The sequence below is a fragment of the Dendrobates tinctorius genome, unplaced genomic scaffold (assembly GCF_039654945.1).
Source record: "Dendrobates tinctorius isolate UK_male_01 unplaced genomic scaffold, ASM3965494v1 ptg000265l, whole genome shotgun sequence".
Taxonomy (NCBI): Eukaryota; Metazoa; Chordata; class Amphibia; order Anura; family Dendrobatidae; genus Dendrobates; species Dendrobates tinctorius.
In genome coordinates, this window is record NW_027361932.1 from 11,349,497 (window position 1) to 11,371,046 (window position 21,550).

Here is a 21,550-nt window from a genome sequence, read left to right on the forward strand (position 1 = left end):
TACTGAGGTAAAATACTGACCAAATACTGAACGTGTGAACGTGGCCTAAGGTATAAAGTGGAGGCGTCACGATACTTTTATCTATATAAATTCAGAATAAAAATATATAAGTGCTAATATATATATATATATTAGTACTTCTCCAGCAGAGATACACAAGTCTCCTCATGTGGTTTCTGCACACACAAGTACTAGAAGCAAATCCAGAGCCTGTCTCCTCCCAGTCATGTGACTGAACACATGGTCATTACATCATGAAAGGTCCTTTAGCCCGGTAGTACGGACCATGGCTGACACCTGGAGGGTGAGTGTGGTGACAGACACACAGCACATGGTGATGGCGGCGGCCCCTAATGTACAGGACACACTTTGCTGATGACTAGAAGTTAGGTCTGTGTCAGAGCGCCATTGATATTGCATCTATGGAAGGAGACGACATTGGCTTCTGCCCGTCACTGCGGCTATTACATGGCTGCGGTGGGAGATGTTGGTGAGGTCCGCAGAGCTGGAATCCACGTATCTTCTAGTGGGTTTCTATAGTGGGCGCACATATAAATGGCGGGAGAGTAACCATATCACTGTATCTTCTTCTAAGCCTCCCCGAGACTGCGAGCACTACTGGGAGGAATGGACGTACTGCAAGAGCCTGAAGAACCGTTTCCACCACTACTACACCCATGGCGGGACCCCAGCCTGCCAGCAGTGGAGAGCCGACTACACGGCCTGTAGGGAATGGGAGAAGAAGAGGAGCCCAGCGGCCAAGGTGACGCTTCCTGAGGAGATCTGGGTCGGACATTGCAGTGCTTCATCCCCCACTATAAGGTTATGTGCACACAGAGCTTTGGAGTCTCTCAGAGCAAAAAAAAAAACACCTGAAAAATTGCTAGAAAAAACAACTGAAATATCCTATTATATTCTAGTGAAAAACAACGTGCTGTTCAGGCGTTTAGTCTTATGCTCGTTTTTTATTAGCTTTAAGTTTCCAAAAATAGCAAATATTTAAAATAAGTGAGCTGTCCTTTCTTTAGGGGTTTTCCACTAAAGCCCCCGTCTCACATAGCGAGATCGCCGAAGCGTCACCGATTTTGTGACGCAACAGCGATCTCGCTACATGTGACACGCAGCAGCGACTGCCAAACCCCCTCCCCGCTGATCGTGCTCGAATGTCCTGGGCCATTTTTTCGTCGGCGGCATCCTGCTGGCCAGCATGCATCGCTGTGTTTTACACCGACAAGCTACCTCGTTGGCCATGTAGAACTCGGGGACGCAGGCGGGAATCGTTCAGAATAGCTGCAGTATGACAATGCACCAGCGATCCTTACCAGGTCGCATCGTTGTCGGGATCGCTGGTGCGTCGTTGAAGAGATCTGACTCAGAGGTCGCATTAACGCCTGTCTGGGCGTCTATGACGCACAGGCAGGCGAAAAAACGCCTTCAGATTAGTACGAAACGTCCACGGGACGCATCGTTCTAAGCTACAGTGGCAGCGAGTTGGACAGAGCTGGGGAAAGGGCCCCGCCCCACCATGAATGTCATTGAACAAGCCCGCTCGCGGCCCCGCCGCTCATACCTGTGAATCAGATCATCCAAGTCAGTGGCGTAACTACCGGGGTAGTGCAATTACATACTCAGTCACAGTCACCTCTCCTAGCATGTCTCTTGCAGCCCCCTGTGCTTATTCCATCTTCAATCTCAGCGATGTTCTATCTTCCTGTATTCAACAGCCGCTCATTACCTATGCGCATAAGTACTGAGCGGCTCAGCGGAACCACGTGGACGCTGAAAGCAGGAAGAAGAACAGCGGTGAGACTGAAGATGGAATAAGCATCGGCCGGGGGCTGCAAGAGACATGCTAGGACAGGTGGTGAGTGCCTCTGCCCTGTCCCCGCGCTCTGCCCTGCCCTGTCCCCGCGCTCTGCCCTGCCCTGCCCCCGCGCTCTGCCCTGCCCTGCCCCCGCGCTCTGCCCTGCCCTGTCCCCGCGCTCTGCCCTGCCCTGCCCCCGCGCTCTGCCCTGCCCTGCCCCCGCGCTCTGCCCTGCCCTGCCCCCGCGCTCTGCCCTGCCCTGCCCCCGCGCTCTGCCCTGCCCCCGCGCTCTGCCCTGCCCTGCCCCCGCGCTCTGCCCTGCCCTGCCCCCGCGCTCTGCCCTGCCCTCTGCCCTGCCCTGCCCCCGCGCTCTGCCCTGCCCTGCCCCCGCGCTCTGCCCTGCCCTGCCCCCGCGCTCTGCCCTGCCCTGCCCCCGCGCTCTGCCCTGCCCTGCCCTCTGCCCTGCCCTGCCCCCGCGCTCTGCCCTGCCCCCGCGCTCTGCCCTGCCCTGTCCCCGCGCTCTGCCCTGCCCTGTCCCCGCGCTCTGCCCTGCCCTGTCCCCGCGCTCTGCCCTGCCCTGTCCCCGCGCTCTGCCCTGCCCTGTCCCCGCGCTCTGCCCTGCCCTGTCCCCGCGCTCTGCCCTGCCCTGTCCCCGCGCTCTGCCCTGCCCTGTCCCCGCGCTCTGCCCTGCCCTGTCCCCGCGCTCTGCCCTGCCCTGTCCCCGCGCTCTGCCCTGCCCTGTCCCCGCGCTCTGCCCTGCCCTGTCCCCGCGCTCTGCCCTGCCCTGTCCCCGCGCTCTGCCCTGCCCTGTCCCCGCGCTCTGCCCTGCCCTGTCCCCGCGCTCTGCCCTGCCCTGCCCCCGCGCTCTGCCCTGCCCTGTCCCCGCGCTCTGCCCTGCCCTGTCCCCGCGCTCTGCCCTGCCCTGTCCCCGCGCTCTGCCCTGCCCTGTCCCCGCGCTCTGCCCTGCCCTGTCCCCGCGCTCTGCCCTGCCCTGTCCCCGCGCTCTGCCCTGCCCTGTCCCCGCGCTCTGCCCTGCCCTGTCCCCGCGCTCTGCCCTGCCCTGTCCCCGCGCTCTGCCCTGCCCTGTCCCCGCGCTCTGCCCTGCCCTGTCCCCGCGCTCTGCCCTGCCCTGTCCCCGCGCTCTGCCCTGCCCTGTCCCCGCGCTCTGCCCTGCCCTGTCCCCGCGCTCTGCCCTGCCCTGTCCCCGCGCTCTGCCCTGCCCTGTCCCCGCGCTCTGCCCTGCCCTGTCCCCGCGCTCTGCCCTGCCCTGTCCCCGCGCTCTGCCCTGCCCTGTCCCCGCGCTCTGCCCTGCCCTGTCCCCGCGCTCTGCCCTGCCCTGTCCCCGCGCTCTGCCCTGCCCTGTCCCCGCGCTCTGCCCTGCCCTGTCCCCGCGCTCTGCCCTGCCCTGTCCCCGCGCTCTGCCCTGCCCTGTCCCCGCGCTCTGCCCTGCCCTGCCCCCGCGCTCTGCCCTGCCCTGCCCCCGCGCTCTGCCCTGCCCTGCCCCCGCGCTCTGCCCTGCCCCCGCGCTCTGCCCTGCCCCCGCGCTCTGCCCTGTCCCCGCGCTCTGCCCTGCCCTGTCCCCGCGCTCTGCCCTGCCCTGTCCCCGCGCTCTGCCCTGCCCTGTCCCCGCGCTCTGCCCTGCCCTGTCCCCGCGCTCTGCCCTGCCCTGTCCCCGCGCTCTGCCCTGCCCTGTCCCCGCGCTCTGCCCTGCCCTGTCCCCTCAGCTGCGCTATGCCCTTTCCCTGCCGCCGCTCTCTTCTCATTGGGTATGTGCACACGTTGTGGATTGTGCTGCGGATTTGGCTGAATCCGCAGGTAAAATGACCTGTGCTTTACCTGCAGATTTTGTGCGGATTTCGCCTGCGTTTTTACACCTGCGTATTCCTATAATGGAATGGGTGTAAAAACGCTGCGGATTCCGTACAAAGAAGTAACATGCTGCAGAAAATAAACCGCCGCAAATCTGCGCAGAATTTTCCACAGCATGTGCACAGCGGATTTGGTTTTCCATGGGATAACATGGTACTGTACACCGCATGGAAAACTGCTGCGGATTCGCAGCCAAATCTGCAACGTGTGCACATACCCTTCCTCTGCCTGTGCCAACGCTCTCTTCTCTTTCTCTGCCTGTGCCAACGCTCTCTTCTCTGTGCCGCTACGCTCTGCATGCACCTGAGTTTTGTACAGGCCACAATATGTTTTGCGCTGTACACAAGAAATGGCCGTCAGTGTCGGTATAACTTCAAGGAAATCTATCAGCAGAATTCACATTCCAATCTGCCTGCATTAGCGGACCTGATGAGGCTGGTGAACTGACTGCAAATCCATGTCTGGTTGGCTGGATAATCCTGCATGAAGGTTTCGCTGCCTGAATCTCCGCTGGGCGTTTTCTGAGCTCTAGTCGGGTTGTGAAATTCTCATCTTATAAGGTCCCAGGATTATACAATCATTCCTACAAGCCGTGCACCAACTGGAGGAGCACAGGAGGGAGCGCTGAGTAATTACAGGGGGTGGGAGGGTGAATGCACAGGTTACACAGCCTGGAGCTGTAATACTCCTATGTCACCGGGAGCGCTGCTCCTGCAGCTGTACATTCTATCATCCCACAAGGGAGAGACGGATGTGAACTACAGCTCTGGAATGTAATACAGCAGGTAGCTCAGGATCAGTAATGAAATGTTATAATTCTGTATGGAGGCCTATGTGGTGCCTATAATACTGTATGGAAGACTATGTGGTGCCCGTAATACTGTATGGAGGACTATGCGGTGCCCATAATTCTGTATGAAGGACTATGCGGTGCCCATAATTCTGTATGGAGGACTATGCGGTGCCCATAATACTGTATGTAGGGATATGTGGTGTACTGTATGCTATGCCAGGCCTGCCATTGCCATTAATGATCCCTCTTCTGGATTCTTTTGTTTGGTTCTTGTATGTGCGGTGATGGTTCTGACATCCTTGTGTTCAGACATCTTTTCTCCAAGTCTCTAAATTAAAATGTCCACTATTGTACTAATGTATGGCGAGGGGTTCCGTCGGTCCCTGCAGCTAATCGCACAGGTACCGGGAGGCTTTCGCCGCTAAGACCGGCAGGCAGCAACGCTGCCTGGACGGTCCGGGCGAATTTTAGCCCCCCCCCTGCAGATACGAACGCTTCGATTGGCTGGGCTGTGTAGCATCTACCATGGAACGCTTGTTGGGACAAAGTGATCACTATACCCCCTACGTCAATCCTTGGGCGTGTAGATTCCAAAATGGGGTCACTTTTTAACTTCAAAGTAACACAGGTCAGATTTGCAAAAAATGGCCTGGGCATTAAGGTGAAAACAGGCCTGCGGCCCTAAAGGATTAAATGAATCGTAGTGCGGAAAGATCTGCAGCATATGAACAACTGTGCAGCTTTTAGTAGAATTAGGAAAGATAATGCAGATATAGTGTTTCAAAAAACACTGCATGTGTTTAACCCCATTGAAATCAATGGGGGGCATTTTTCTGAACGATGATCACTCAGAATAGCGCTGTGTGTATTAGCCCTTAATAAGAAAAGCATTAAACTATTAATATAAGTTTACTCAAACTTTAAACACACTCACCAATATTGTAGCACACAGACTCCCTTGATGCCTTAGGCCGGTTTCACATTCGCGCTTTTGAGCGCAGCGACGGCCTGCGCACGGCCGCCGCTAAGCCCCGCCCCCTGCCCCGCCTCCACCAGTATCTCCGCCTCCGGGCGCATGACGTTGCATGCGTCATGCGTCCCCTATCTTCATCACAGAGGGCGCAGGCCGTGCGCAGTCTGCGCACAGTCTGCGTTTGGCGGTGCATGCGTCCTCTTGACGGTGCGCTGAGCAGCGCCAAACGCAACCTGTTGCATTTTGGTTGTGCTCGGCGCACCGTCAAAAGGACGCATGTGCCGCCAAACGCAGACTGTGCGCAGACTGCGCACGGCCTGCGCCCTCTGTGATGAAGATGCATGACGCATGCAACGTCATGCGCCCGGAGACGGAGATACTGGTGGAGGCGGGACAGGGGGCGGGGCTTAGCGGCGGCCGTGCGCAGGCCGTCGCTGCGCTCAAAAGCGCGAATGTGAAACCTGCCTTAGAGACTATTGTTTGTTCAAGAGTAAACATGTTAGGACATGAAAGCTCTGTCTTACTTTCTGACTCTGCGGTGGGCAGATACTCAACATGACTGACAGAGCTGCTGGCCTGTCATTTGCTCTGCATTCACTGTCTACCCCTGTTCATTCTCAGGTTGAGCCCTAACAAAGCTTTCTCCTCTGTCCTCTCCTGCTTCTAAGCTGTAACATAATAAAAAATACTGTAATATCTAAAAATCATGGATTACTTGGTAAATATAGACCCCACACTTCTAGACCACAGGCTGAACAGATCTGAATTCCAGATTTTGGAATTGACACTGTATAGTTTAATTTTTTAAAATATGATCCCATCATGATCCCAACTTGAATTTTGGTACAGATGTGGCTTAGGAGCATAGAAGGTACATGTGCAGTTTTTGAAATTTCTAAAAAAAAACATTTTTTTCAGAAATGCGTTTTAAACTTTTGTGTTTGCATTCGCATGGGTAAAATATTAACAAAGATACTCTTGTGACATATCTGGTCAAAGCCTGTACAGTTCTGGGTAGACTGGTGTTTATTTTGTTTGTCTATCTTTTTTCTAGCCTGAGTTATGAGGAGAAATGTTAAGGCAGGCAACACCGAAATTCACACTTTTTCTGAACTTTGAAAATCAATAAAAAATAAAAATCTAGAATTTTTTTTCCTTCACATTTTGCATTCTCTGACACACTATAACCAAATAACAAAATCTCAAAAGAATTAAAAATATAGAGGTAAAAATCATTGGTTCACTTGACATGGAATGACCCGCCTGCGTCCGAACCGCGCCCCGACCTGCGCTCCAACGCCCCTCGCAGCCGCTGCTGACGGGCCTCCTGCATCTGGTACCCCCGAGTGGGCTGCATCCCTGTCACGGTCGGTGGAGCCTCTGACAAAGCCTCTGCCAAAACGGGCTCATGGCACGTCGCGTTCGCGCCTCGGCATCAGCGATTCCTGTCTCTCGCTCGCCCTCCTGAGGTTCACAGCGAGCATAAGGCTGGAGTCACACTAACCTGCGCAAAATACGGTCAGTATTTTACATGCGTAATACGGATGACAGACCCCTAAATAGTGCTCCGTATGTCATCCGTAATCAAGGTGTGGTCGCGTATTTTGCGCATGTCAGCATCCGTATGCAATCCGTATGGCGAGATTTTCTCGCAGGCTTGCAAAATGGACATATAATGGAGCCCTATGACAGTTTTAATAAAGAAATGAAAGAATAGATATACACACATAGAATGCATATATATATATGTGTATTCTATGTGTCTATATCTATTCTTTCGTTTCTTTATTAAACCTGTCAGTGTGAGTTTACTGTATAGCGCACTGAATTGCCGCCTTTGCTAAAAGACACCGGGTGCGTATTTCTCGCAAGTCACACGTGTGGTCCGTGTGTAATCCGTATTTTTTGCGCACCCATAGACTTGCATTGGCGTACTACGGCCGTAGTACGCTGACAATCGCAGCATGCTGCGAGTGGCACGGACCGTAGAATACGGATGAGAAATATACGGCTGGACCCCATAGAAAATCATTTGTCCGTGGCTAATGCGTGCTTTTTGCGCCTCTCACTCTCCCGTATTCCTCGCCAGTGTGACCCCGGCCTAACTCTGATTTTGTATCTGTCACGTCAGCCCCTCAGAATCCCCCAACTGATCAAGTGTCGCTTGGTTCTCTTATAGAATCAGTCAACAGGATTCTGAGGTTGAATGAGGAAATCTACCTAATGACGACAAATGGGTCAGGAAGCTGGTATTCTTTAGATATAATATACAATTTCTTCCTCCCCTCCAACTTGAGTTTTCCTTTCCTCTTCCTCCAAGAGAAAGACAAGAGCCTTCCTTCGGGCTGTTCAGGCTCTTCTAAGGGACGGAGTCATCATTCCGGTCCCCCTTCACGAAGGGTTCAGAAGATTTTATTCAGTCCTTCTTTTGTGATTCTAAAAGAGGACGGTTCCATGCGACCCATCTCTGGATCTCAATTGTTAATCACCTTGTCACGGTACGGCGATTCCAAATGGAAACTCCGTTCAGTTGTCGTTCCCATGGAAAAGGGACAGTTCCTAGCATCCATCGACGTCAAGAACGCTTGCCTTCACATTCCGATCTGCCCGTCCCTCCAGTAGCTCCTGCGTTTTGCAACTCACTAGGAACACTTCCAGTTCGTGGCCTTGCCCTTCAGACTCGCCACCGCTCCCAGGGTCTTTACCAAGGTCATGGCGGCTGTCATGCCCATTCTTCACCCTCGGGGAGTGGTACTGTTACCGTATCTGGACAACCTGCTCATCAAGGGTCGGTCCCTTCCAGTCTGCAAGGAATCTGTGGATAACAGTAAATACTCTTTCCCGCATAGGGCGGAAGATAGACTGCAAAAAGTCTCTCCCAGGGCCGGCTCACACTTCCCGCGGATTCACCACACTCCCTCCAGGAGAGACCCAAGCCTTACAACAAGCAGAGCGGCCTCTTTCTCGACCAGTTTCGCTTTCCATTCGTTTTCAGCATGAGAGATCTCGTAAGGATGGTGGCAGCGATGGAAGCAGTTCCACCTCCGTCCCTTACAACATGCATTGCTGTTAGCTTGGGACGAGAACCCGTTGGATTCCTCCGTCCCTGTGGGACAGGCAAGCCCTCAGGGAGTAGACACCGACGTCCTCCCTGAATCAAGGGAGGTCTTTACCCACAGTAAGATGGTTGGTAGTAACCTCCGACGCAAGTCTCCTCAGTTGGGGTGCGGTCTCTCGTCACCTCACGGCACAAGGTCATTGGTCAACCCGAGAGTCACGTCTACCAATTAACTTTGGGAGATAAGAACAATCAGATTAGCTCTACAGAGTTTCCACCATCTCTTCGCAGGTCTCCCCATCAGGTCTCAATCCAACAACTCCACGGCTGCATCGTATATCAACCGTCAGGGAGGTTTTCGGGGCAGGATGGACATGCACGAAATAAGTTTCATCTTCCATAGGTCTGAGACCAACCATTCGCCCATCTCAGCAAGCCACATCCCGGGCTTGCAAAATTAGAAGATAGATTTTCTCGGTCACCAAGGCATTGCCTCGGGGAGGTGGTGTCTTCATCCGGAACTCTTTCAGCAGATTTGTCATCGTTGGAGGACTCCGGATGTGGATCTCATGGCCTCAAGACTAAACAACAAGGTTCCTCGGTTCATTTTCCGATCGTGCGATCCTTGCGCCATCGGAGCGGATGCTCTAGTTCCGCCATAGCTCTGGTTCCGGCTCCTGTACATCCCCTTCCCTTCCCTTGTTTCCGAGGTTCATCAAGAGGATCAGAGCGGAGGTAGTGCTAGTGATCCTAGTCGCACCAGACTGGCCGCGCCGAGCATGGTATGCAGAACTAATACAACTAGTCGCCGATGTCTCCTGGCGACTTTCATGTCATATGGATCTACTCTCGCAGGGCCCAATTTACCACCAGAACTCTGGGGTCCTGTCTTTGACGGCGTGGCCGTTGAATCCTGGTTTTTAGCTCAGGCTGGTTTCCCTCACGACGTGATTTCCACCATGATTAGTACCAGGAAGCCTGTGTCCATGCGCATCTATCACCGCACCTAGACAACCTTCCTTTTTTTTGTGGTGCAAGGTTAATGGTCGATCACCTCCGGTATTTTCCATTCTGGCCATATTCCTTCATTCCGGATTAATATCAGGCCTTGCGCTTGGCTCGCTCAACGGCAAAATTTCTGCCTTGTCAGTGCTTTTCCAAACACAAATTGCCACCAAGCTTCAGCTCAAGACGTTCATTCAGGGAGTTTCCTATGTGGCGTCTCCTTATAGAAGACCATTTGACTCATGGAGCCTTAACCCGGTTCTCGGGGCCTTTCATAAGGTTCCTTTTCGAATTGCTGCAGGACGTGTCACTGATCGTCCTCTCTTGGAAGGTGGTCTTTCTAGTGGCAACTACGTCAATCAGACGAGTTTCGGAATTGGCAGCCCTTTCCTGCTGTTCTCCGTTTCTGAATTTTCATCAGGAAAAGGTAGTTCTCAGGACGTTCCCGTCCTTCCTGGACAAGATCCTCTCCTCTTGCCATCTCAATGGGGAAATTGTTTTGTCTTCCCTTTGTTCCGGCGCCAGTCCATCGCATTGAGAAGGCCCTCCAAACCCTGGATGTGGTTAGGGCGCTGAGACGGTACATCTCGCGGATGGCTCCTTTCCACAAGTCAGATACCCTGTTCATACTTCCAGACAGGCATAGGAAGGGTCTAGCCAGGTTGATTCGCTTGGCGATTCAGGTATCCTACCGTGTCAGGAACGCGCCTGTCCCAGCGGGGATTAAGGCTACCCGGTCAGTGAGCACCTCTTCGATCTTTCGGCACCAGGCCTCAGCAGAAAAGGTCTGCGAGGCTGCGACTTCGTCCAGTCTGCATACTATTACAAAAAGTTACAACATTCATTCTCAGGTCTCTCCGCAAGGCTGCGACTTGGTCTAGCTTGCGTACCTTTACAAACATTGCCTAATTCATTCTCACGCTTCTGCGGATGCAGCTCTCGGCAGACGCTGCCTGCAATCGACAGTACCACGGTGTTCACTCAGTGGTACATGGGGTATTAGCATATGTATGCTCCCCACCCAGCGACTGCTTTAGGACGTCCCACGGTCTCTGTGTCCCCCAATGAGGCGTAGGAGAAATAGGGATTTTTGTGTACTCACCGTAAAATACTTTTCTCTGAGCCAATCATTGGGGGACACAGCACCCACCCTTTTTAGCCTATTGGCTCACTGTAGCATTCTTGGGCATTGATATTGTTATGGTTATTGTTAACTGTTTATGCTCCTACTGATTTTTTCACCGAACTGGAAAATCTCAGCCAGCGAGAGGGTGTATACTGCAGGGGAGGAGCTAACTTTTTTTCTGGTTTACTTAGTGTCCTCCTAGTGGCCAGCAGCATAACACCCACGGTCTCTGTGTCCCTCAATGATTGGCTCGGAGAAAAGTATTTTATGGTGAGTACACAAAAATACCTATTTTTGGCTTAATGCATAAAAAAAATTGAGAAAATTGACCACAAAAGAAAAAACACTTTGAAATTGTATATATCTAATATATAAAGCTCAATGTGGGTGTGTATGTATGTCCGGGATTGGCATCCGCACCGTCACAGCTACAGCCACAAAATTTGGCACAGTCACTCGTCTGGACCCCAAGAGTGTCCTTGGCTATGTTGTGAGGCGAAATTTTAACCCCGCGCATTCCAATTCACCAAACAATTTTGCCCCTATCTACATAATGGGGGAAAAAAAGTGTGTATCAAGCCCCGCCCCTCAGTCATAATGGTTGCCATGGCGACGATGATGTCATCATAGGTTGCAAGCCCCGTCGCTCATTATAATGTCATAATGGTTGACTATGGGATGGAGGATATGTGATGGGTATATGGGCACTGGACTATGGGATGGAGGATATGTATGATGGGTATATGGGCACGGGACTATGAGATGAAGGATGTGTGATGGGTATATGGGCACTAACCACAGTTACTATGCCCGGGCAGCGCCGGGCTCTTCAGCTAGTACTGTATGTAAAGGTTGAAAATTTTAGCAAAATCTTTGCAAAAGATAAGTCTTACACTGAAAATGTGACTTTTTGTTATCCTGAAGAGCTTTCCATTTTAAAACTTGTTGGTTTTGGCCACCTCAACAAACTCCGAGTGTACATACTCTTACAGCCTTAGGCCGGGTTCAGACTTGTAAGAAACTCGCATTAGTCTCACATCTTAATACCCGGCACTCAGGAGCGGAGCGTTCAGCTGAATAGAAATACATGCAGCCACACACTCCGCTCCCGAGTGCCAGCGGCAGTGCCGGGTATTAAGATGCGAGACTCGTCCGAGTTTCTTGCAAGTCTGAACACGGCCTTAGGCTGGAGACACATTAGTGATTTAAAAATCGGTCCGATTTTGATGCAGTAGAGTCGGACAAGTGTAATGTAATTGTCATGCGTTTTTTGTGCGAGTACAATCTGATTTTTACACCTAGCATCCGATTAACATCAGAATGCAGTGCGATTGCTATCAGACTGCAATGCGAATTTAACATGAGCTTTTACATTCAGCAACTCTGTCATTTACACATCATTTTTAAAACTAAATATTCATCAAAACATAATATACCTATTCTATGTGTACATATGTAATGTATCTTATCTTTTCTATTCTATCCTGTCAGTGTGATTTTATAGTAGCCGCATATGAATTTCCGGCTTTTCAAAGCACCAGTGCGTAAAAGTAGCACAGCACTCGCATGGTGCGAGGGCTGCGTGATTTTTTTTTTTTTTTTTTTTTTTTTCCAGCTCAATCATGATCCCATCAAAGCTAGAAAAAAAAAAACGCAGATGAGCACACAATCATAGATTAACATTGGTCCGAATTCAATACAATTTTTTTTTTTTTATCGGATTGAATGCGTCTGAATTCAAGTGGGCATAAGCCCTAACTCTGCATATCTTTACTTTGGTCGTGTTCACATTTGAGAGCAGTAGTTGCCATCATTGGCTTGTGAAAACATCTATGGAAATAAAATTTTCTTATACAAGCTGGTTTACCGTACGGTTTGGTATCCAGTGTAATTTTTGACCTGCCTTAAAGTTAGGTGGTCCTAGATCATTGTCCCCACCATGTATTTTTGTATGACATGACAGGGACCCGTGTGTGAACACAGACTTACAGGAACTAATACCCTGGCAGAAGCTCTACTAACTAGTGATAAGTGAGTTTACTCGTTGCTCAGGTTTTCCTGAGCATGCTTGGGTGTCCTCCGAGTATTTTGGCGTGCTCGGAGATTTAGTTTTCGTTGTCTCAGCTGCATGATTTGCCACTGCTAGACAGCCTAAATACATGTGAGGAATACCCGTTTGTTAGGGAATTCTTACATGTATTCAGGCTGTCTACAAGTCGCAAATCATGCAGCTGAGACAACGAAAACTAAATCTCCGAGCACGCCAAAATACTCGGAGGTCACCCGAGCAACGAGTATACTCGCTCATCACTGCTACTAACCATTAATGTTATGGAAAATGAGAATTCAATATTTTCTATCTTTACTTGTCTTTAAAGATGTTAAATGTGTGAGGCCAGATTTGCATAAAACATATGTAGAGTTTTCTGCCATACTAACTGAACTCTAATCAGAAGTTTCCATTTTCTTCTCTAGGAAGCTCTAGTACAGAGTGAGATGGCAAGGCAAAAAGAGAGACTGAAGAACAACCCAGTGTGGACAATGAGAAAGCGACCGCCTGTAGATTGGCATCTTCCTCTGGAGCGAGATAAACCGCAGCAGGAAGACTCCTGGAATTGAAATAATGACATTTCCTCCCCCCTCTCTGGAATGGTGCTGTCCATTTACTTGTAACTTCTAATTTATTTGTATTTCCAGATTTGCATTCTGCTTTAGAGCTGTGCATATAAAGACTAAAACATGTTTTGTGCCTATAAAGACTGAAACATTTTTTTTCCATGAAAACACCTGTGTGCTGAGTAAAAATAAAAAAAGACAATTGGCCAATTCATAATTTCTGTGGGGGGTTTAAGTAACTGTTTGTTTTAGTGTTCTGGTATTTGTTGATGTTTTTTTGCACCAAATACTGCAAAATGAAGTATTTGGACAAGTCACTGATTTATGAAGTTACTGGATATCAGGGCTGTGGAGTCGGTGCTCATTTTAGTGGAGTCGGTATAAAATGGACCGACTCCTAAAATATATAATAAATTGGGTACAGTAGTTCAATGCAGAATATTTTTTCATAGGAATTTGGGAAAGTTATGAAATGTCCTATAAATGGCTGTTCTATTCCTGATCTAAGGCTGCACACAAGAACAGGTTCTTGCTATTGTAACGGACAATGCTTGAAACATAAGTACAATTAAACTGATGAATGAGAGTATTGAACAACAGCTAGAAGAAAATTTAGGATTCAGTATGTTCGAGATGGAAGGCCACAGTGCTGTTCATATAACTGAGGAACAGACAGATATTACAACAGAAGAACAGCAAAATTATACTTTAGAAATAGATGATCTTGTTGAAGGTGCTTCAAAACACTTTCATATTCATCACATGCGCTGTGTTGTGCACACACTGCAGCTGACAATGAGATAAAGCCCCGTTACACGTATCAATGTCCCAGCGATCCCACCAACGATCCGACGTGGATGGGATTGCTGGGACATCAGACAGCCCCTCCAGCGATCAGGACCAGCGAGCAAGCTGGTTTCCAATGTAAACAGCGGGTATCTAAGAGCCATGCGGCTCTTAGTTACCTGCTGTTTAACTAGGAAACCAGCGTAGCTGATCTCTCGCTGCCACATGCAGCGATGCACGCTGGCCAGCGGGAGACCAATGATCAAAAAACGGCCCAGGACGCTCGAGCGCGATCAGTGATACCCGGCAGGGGGGCCGGTCCCTGATCCATGTCACACACAGCGATATCGCTGTGTGTGACTGGGCCTATAGTCTGCAAGAGGGACATGCTGGAAATCTGATTGGAAAAGTGAGGAAATTGGTTAGTGCCGCCAGAACCCCTAAAATTGATTCCATCTTGAAGAGACGTGCTGGGAAAGGGGCAATTGTCGATCAAGCCACTCGGTGGGGCAGCACTTATTTAATGATTGAGCGATTGCTGGAACTAAAACAGTTTCTTATAGATTTGACGAACCCTCAGGTAACCCTAAATGAAGGTTAATGGACACAGGTGGCTGAATTAAAGGAATTGCTTAATCACCCATTTACAGTGACTAAAAAATTACAAGCTGAGGATTTAACTCCTGGCATTTTCATAAGGGAGTGGAAGAACTTGCTATTTTGCCTGTCCCAAAGAGGGGGTTTAATCGCAGATGTCAACATTTGACTGGCGATTAAGACACAACTCGTACATAGTCTGATCTTTTTTGGAGTAACATATGGATGTGAAACCCGAACAAAAAAAAAAATAAGACAGAAGAAGAATCAATGCCTTTGAAATGTGCAGGAGAAGGATGCCATCAATACTATGGATGGCAAGAAGAACTAACAAATCAATTTTGGAATAAATCAAGCCAGACACGTCACTCAAAGTAAGGATCACCAAGCTATGACTTGCCTACAGGGCCGGCGTTAGGAGTAAGCAGACTAGGCATTTGCCTAGGGCCCCCGCTCCCCCATAGGCCCACAGCCATTGGCATGCCACTAATAGCAGCACATGATGCAGCCGCTTTGGGGCCCGGCCCTCCCCCACATTCAACTGTATTGGCATAGATGCCGATACAGTTGAAAGCAATGATGGAGTAGAGAGCATCAAATGACGCTCCCTCTCCCATCATTTCCCCTCTGCCTCTGACGCATCTCGCGCCCAGCTTATGCCAGGCAGTGAACGCTAGCCTGTGACTGGTGTTCATATGAGTTTGTGATCTCTGCTATACACAAGTGTTGAAGCATTGCTACAAGTAGCACAGGCGATTGGAAGATTGCAGCTTCAAGTGTCCTAAGGGTACTACAAACCCCTTCACGACATGTGCCGTATATGTACGGCACTGCGAGAGATGCATTGCCGTAAACTGCATGACGATCCCCAGGGCTCATGCTGAGCGCCGCAGAGATCAAATATGGGTGTCGGCTGTATGTGAAAGCTGACACCCTGCAGCAAGGCCCACGATCGGTGCTAGTGCTGATTGAGGGTGTTTAACCCCTCTGAAGCCACTGTAAATAGTGACAGATCAGCACCATAGCGGGAGGGAGCTCCATCTCTGCTCCCATCAGCACAACATAACTGCGATTGTGTGGTTCTGGTGGTCTCCATGGTGACTACGGTCTGAAAGATTGCAGCGGGGTCACCCAGGGACAGTGACCTGTAAGTTCCTGCTCATAGCAGCAGCTGACATGCCGATCTAATGCTCTACAATGCAGAAGCATTGCAGAGTATTAGATCAGCGATCAGGGCAGGGAAAGTTGACATCCCATCCTGGGACGAGATTAAAGTAAAAAAAAAAAAAGTTTTACATTTTTTTAAAAAAATTGATAAGAATCACAAAATAAAGAAAAAAGTGAAAAAATATTAATTCAATAAGTACATTTATGTAAAAACAAAAATAAACAAATAAAGTATACATTTGATACTGCTGCGTCCAGAACGACCTGACCTATAAAAATGTCACTGTTAACTCCTTCAGTGAACACCTTAAAAAATGAAAATAAATAATGTGGCAAAAAATGCTTTTTCATCATACTGCGGAACAAAAAGTGGAATAAAATGCGATCAAGAAGTTGAATATAAAAAAAATATGGTATAGTTGAAAACGTTATCTTGTCCCACAAGGAATGCACACAGCTCGATCAATGCAAAAATAAAAAAGTTATACCTCTCAAAATAAAGTGATGCAAAACAATTTTTTCAATAAGATAGTTTCTATTGTGTAAAAGCGATAAAGCATGAAAAAAATAATATAATTGTGGTATCACTGTAATCATACTGACCCGAAGAATAAAGCTGCCTTATCAATTTTACCACATGCAGAACGGCATAAAAAAAAACCAAGTCCTTAATTGCTGGTTTTTGTTCATTCTGCCTGCCAAAAATCGGAATAGAAAGCAATCAAAAAAAGATTATCTGCCCGAAAATGGTACTAATAAAAACGTCAACTCGTCCTGGCAAAAAACAAGCCCTCACATGACTCAGTCGATAGAAATATAGAAAAATGATAGCTATCAAAATATGGTGATGCAAACTTTGTTTTGCAAAAAAAAGTGTGTTTAGTGTATGACAGCCGCCAAACAAAAAAACTGAATACGGTAAATCTGGTATCACTGTAATCGCACCGAACCAAAGAATAAAGACGTCGAATTACTTATAACGCATGAGGAACGGCGTAAAAAGTAAATAAAACCAATTCATCACCTGCTGTTGATTTGTTCATTCTGCCTCCCAAAGATCACAGTAAGGGTGTGTGCACACGTTGCGGATTCTGCTGCGGATTTGGCCCTGCGGATCCGCAGCAGTTTCTGCTGCATTGTTCAGTACCAATGGACAATGAAAAACGCTGTGCACATGCTGCAGATTTTTCCATGCGGATTTGCTGCGGTTTTAAATCTGCTCAATACCATGTGTCAAAACGCAGGGGAAAACCGCAGGCTAATCCCGCAGGTCATTTCATCTTCAACTTGCATAACTGTTCACAATAACAGTAGTTTTGACCAGGGGTGCCTAAACTTTTACATGCCACTGTATGTAGCGTTCACACAGGCAAGGCAGATTGGTCCAAACATACAGTTTTATTGTTTTCATATATTTCCGAGGGATTAAAAAAAAAATCAGTAGTTTTATTGCCAGCGTATTAGTGTAGCAGACGTCACATTGTTTGGTGACGTCCGATTTTGTTCAGAGAAAAAAAAAAAAATCATACCAAGTAGTGTTATAGGTAGAGTCTTTCTTTTGCATAAAAAAAAATCGTTGGGTAATTTCTAGCGCATTAGGGGAGCGTACGTTGCATTGTTGGTGACGTCCATTTTTCTTTTGCAAATAAAGAATTTGCGTTGAGTAAATATTTTAGGTAGTGCACTAGGGGAGCGTACGTCTCAGTATTGGTGACATCCATTTCTCTTTTTTCATTTATAGGGTGTAGTGAACATCTCTAATTTTTTTTTTCTCTCTATAGTGAACATCTGATTTTTCTTTTCATTTTTGTCTTCTAATTTTTTTTGTTCTACTTTTTGTAATAAATAGTACCCAATACACAAGCCCCACACATTACATGTGTAAAAGCACCACTTGCATACACACCACCGGTTTTGAAAAGTGAGGAAAGACCCACAGCCAGGCGCCCTAGGACCCAGGCAACCCCTACAGCAATCGATTTTATATGGATTGCACCCTCTGAAAATTATCAGCCTGTTATTTCGGATTTAATCGGCAGCTCAGGAATCCAGTTTGATATGACAGGCCTCCCTGAAATTTACTACTTCAAATTATTTTCAGCGAGGAAATAAATCTTATGGTGGTCCAGACTTGTACTTCCATCAATTTTTTTTACCCAAAATCCCACGTCTTCATAAGCCAGATGGAGCCCTTCAAATATGATGACATTTTGGGGAATTGTGCTGCATATGGGCATAGTAAGAAAACCAGAGATTCGACAATACTGTAGTATTGATATACTCCATATGGCCATGACAAGGACATGATTTGAAGCGATCCAAAAAATTTTGCACTATAGTGATAATGCGCAGTGTCCTCCATGAGAAGACCCAAACTTTGATCATCCATACAAAATGTGGCCAGTGGTTGAACACTTCAGCAGAAAATTTGCTGAGGTGTACGACCCCGAAAGGGACATTGCTATAGATGAATCTCTGGTTCATTTCAAAGGGAGACTACAATTCTGACAATACCTGCCCAGTAAGAAGTCCAGGTACTCAAAGCTGTACAAACTGCGAGAGTACCTCAGGGTACACCCATAGATTTAGGGTCTACAAGGGTGAGGGGAAGGATTCCCAGATTGTCTCCCCCTTAATGTCCCCCTGTCCTGGGGGTGAGTGGGAGAATTGTGTGGGAATTGCTGCACCTACTGGTGGATAAGGGTTATCACCTCTACATTAATAACGTTGACATCAGCATTCCACTTTTCAAGACATTCTCTATTAGAGGTACAGTTGCATGCAGCATCATGCAAAAAAAATCAGAGGCCTCCCCAAGCCACTAATTGGACAAATGTTGAGACAGGGCAACAGCAGAGCCCAATGCAGCAATAACATGCTGGTAGTCAATTATAAGGACCAAATGGATGTCCTTATCTTGACCACCATACACCGTGATAACAGCTTCCTTGTCATTGACCGAGGTACCGCAACACAAGTCCCAAAGCCAGTGTATCTTGGATTACAATAAGTACATGGGGGTGTAGATCTCTCCAATCAGGTCCTCCAACCATACAGTGCCAGGCTAAAAGCCAAAGTATGGTACAAAAAAATTTGCCATGCACATTGCTCTGTTTCGATCTGTAGGCAATATGGGGACCTTCCTTCAGTTTCAAGAGGTAGTAATGCCCTGTTTGGCACTCAGGAAGTTGAGGCTCCCAGTACTTCTGAAACGGATGTTGACCTGGGACAATACGGGCACTATTTTCCAGGAGAGGTTCCTCAAACAAAGAAGAAAGATCACAAATACGGTGCAGAAAGGACACCTGGCCATTGCATTAAGGATTGCTTCAAAGAGCACCACCCGTCCACAAATTAATACAGAGATGGGCAGCACGGTGGCTCAGTGGTTAGCGCGCTGGGGTCCTGGGTTCGAATCCCACCAAGGACAACATCTGCAAGGAGTTTGTATGTTCTCCCCGTGTTTGCGTGGGTTTCCTCCGGGTACTCCGGTTTCCTCCCACACTTCAAAGACATACTGATAGGGAATTTAGATTGTGAGCCCCCATCGGGGACAGTGATGAAAATGTGTGCAAACTGTAAAGCGCTGCGGAATATGTTAGCGCTATATATAAAAAAAAAAAAAAATACGGTGATGGGAGCTATCTCATAGAATAACAGTGGTCCGAGTGCTATGCAATTTTTTTCTCGCATAGCACTCGTCCATATTCCTCTCTAGTGTGACTCCAGCCATAATATGATGTACACCGCACAACTTACGCATAACACATTATAAATTCATACACCAGTAAAACCAAAAGCATTATAATCATTACTATAAAATTATGTCTCTAAATTCCTTGAGAGGTGTATTTTCCAAAATGGGGGCACTTGTTGGGGGGGGTTCCACTGTTTAGGCACATCAGGAGCTCTCCAAACGCAACATGACACCAGCAGACCATTCTATCAAATGTGAGTTTTTATTTTCACGACTCTAGGTTATAAACTTCTGCAAAGCAACTGGAGGTTCAAAGTGCTCACTACACATCTTGATATAGTTCCTTGAAAATCCAAAATGGGGTCATTTGTGGGGGATTTCCACTGTTTAGACACATCAGGGGCTCTTCGAACGCGACATGGTGTCTCCTCTCAATTCCAGCCAATTTTGCGTTCAAGAAGTCAAACAGAGATAAAAGAAAGGAGGGCACCAAGAAGTGGGGAAAAAAAAAAATGAGAATAGAGAAAAGCTCACCTAAAGCATGCTAGCACACAATGTATATAAGAAACTAGAAAAAAGATGCATGCTGAAAAATAGGGATCACCAAATGTTAAGCAAAAAATTATTTTATTTATAACACATGCAATAAAACAGACAAGTTAAAAACAATAATAACGAAGAAATGGTTAAATAACAAGTTATGCCCACAATATAGCAATTACAATCCTTCCTGGCTGTATGTCACTCTTAATGATTAAGGCGAGACCCCCAATATGAAACAAAGCCAAAACATTGGGGTTAAAAGGTTATTTTTGTGACTTAAAAGTTAAATGTTCACTTTTTCTTTCCACGTTGTTTCAGTTCCTGTGAAGCACGTGACGGGTTCATAAACTTCTCGAATGTAGTTTTGAACACCTTGATTGATGCAGTTTTTATAATGGTGTCATTTTTGGGTATTTTCTGTCATATGGTCCTCTCAAAGTCTGTTCAAACGCGCTGTGGTCCCTGAAAAAATGGTTTTGTGAATTTTGTTGTAAAAATGAGAAATCGCTGGTCAACTTTTAACCCTTATAACTTCCTAACAAAAAAAAAAAAAAAATTGTGTTTCTAAAATTGTGCTGATGTAAAGTAGACATGTGGGATATGTTACTTATTAACTATTTTGTGTGACATATCTCTCTGATTTAAGGGCATAAGAATTCAAAGTTCAAAAATTGTGAAATTTTAAAACTTTTCACCAAATTTCCAATTTTTTCACAAACAAGTCATATCGAAGAAATTTTACCACTATCTTGAAGTACAATATGTCACGAGAAAATAATCTCAGAATCAGTGGGATATGTTGAAGCGTTCCATTTATTATACAGTATATTAGTCATTGATGGGGGCCGCAGATATATTTCTGGGGTAAAATATCTTGTGTTGGCAATCAAATGAGCATATAGAAAGTCTGTTAGGTATCTAATGGGTCTAACATCCCAGTTTTAATTCCAATTCAAATCTAATTATTCAGAAGTCATTGGTCCCGATATATCAACGTGTTTATGCCAAGAAGCGGTCATAAAACACTTTGGAAAGGTGCAAATTTTTTTACTCAACTCAAGATACGCTTTCACACCAGTTAAGGGCAGCTCTTACAAAATGGGCAAAGTCAGGTCAGGGCGAGCATCTATGCCCACTTGTCAACTTCTTCCAAAAATGGAGGAGTTTCTTAAAAGCAGAAACGTTACATTTTGGTTTACAAATACTGGTGTAAAAATACTGACCAAATACGGAACGTGAATGTGGCATTCTGACCATAGTTTTTGTCCCAGGACAACAACTGCAATTTGTATATAGAAGAAAAATCAGCAGTGGTACGGTACGGTTTGACACACCTATATACCCTCCCAGGGACAAAAAGGAGATTTTTGTGTACTCACCGTAAAATCTCTTTCTCTTAGCCTCTAATTGGGGAACACAGAGCCATGGGTGTTATGCTGCTGTCCACTAGGAGGCGACACTATGCATAATCTGAAAAAGATTAACTATGGCTCCTCCTCTGCAGTATACACCCCTG

At 47.4% G+C, this 21,550-nt stretch overlaps 1 protein-coding gene across 3 annotated transcripts; it reads left to right on the top strand.

Annotated features, from left to right (window-relative positions):
• Positions 1 to 164: 164 nt before the first annotated feature.
• CUNH22orf39 (chromosome unknown C22orf39 homolog) lies at positions 165 to 13,461 on the top strand. Of its 3 annotated transcripts, none has more exons than XM_073559098.1 (3): positions 165 to 304; positions 596 to 763; positions 13,104 to 13,461. In XM_073559098.1, exons 1-3 carry the CDS (start codon positions 287 to 289, stop codon positions 13,245 to 13,247), a joined length of 330 nt encoding a protein of 109 aa, XP_073415199.1. In that variant the 5' UTR covers positions 165 to 286; the 3' UTR covers positions 13,248 to 13,461. The 3 variants fall into 3 exon arrangements, with proteins under 3 accessions (XP_073415199.1, XP_073415198.1, XP_073415200.1); XM_073559097.1 differs by lacking the exon at positions 165 to 304 and adding an exon at positions 311 to 495; XM_073559099.1 differs by lacking the exon at positions 165 to 304 and adding an exon at positions 311 to 490.
• The last annotated feature ends 8,089 nt before the right edge of the window (positions 13,462 to 21,550 follow it).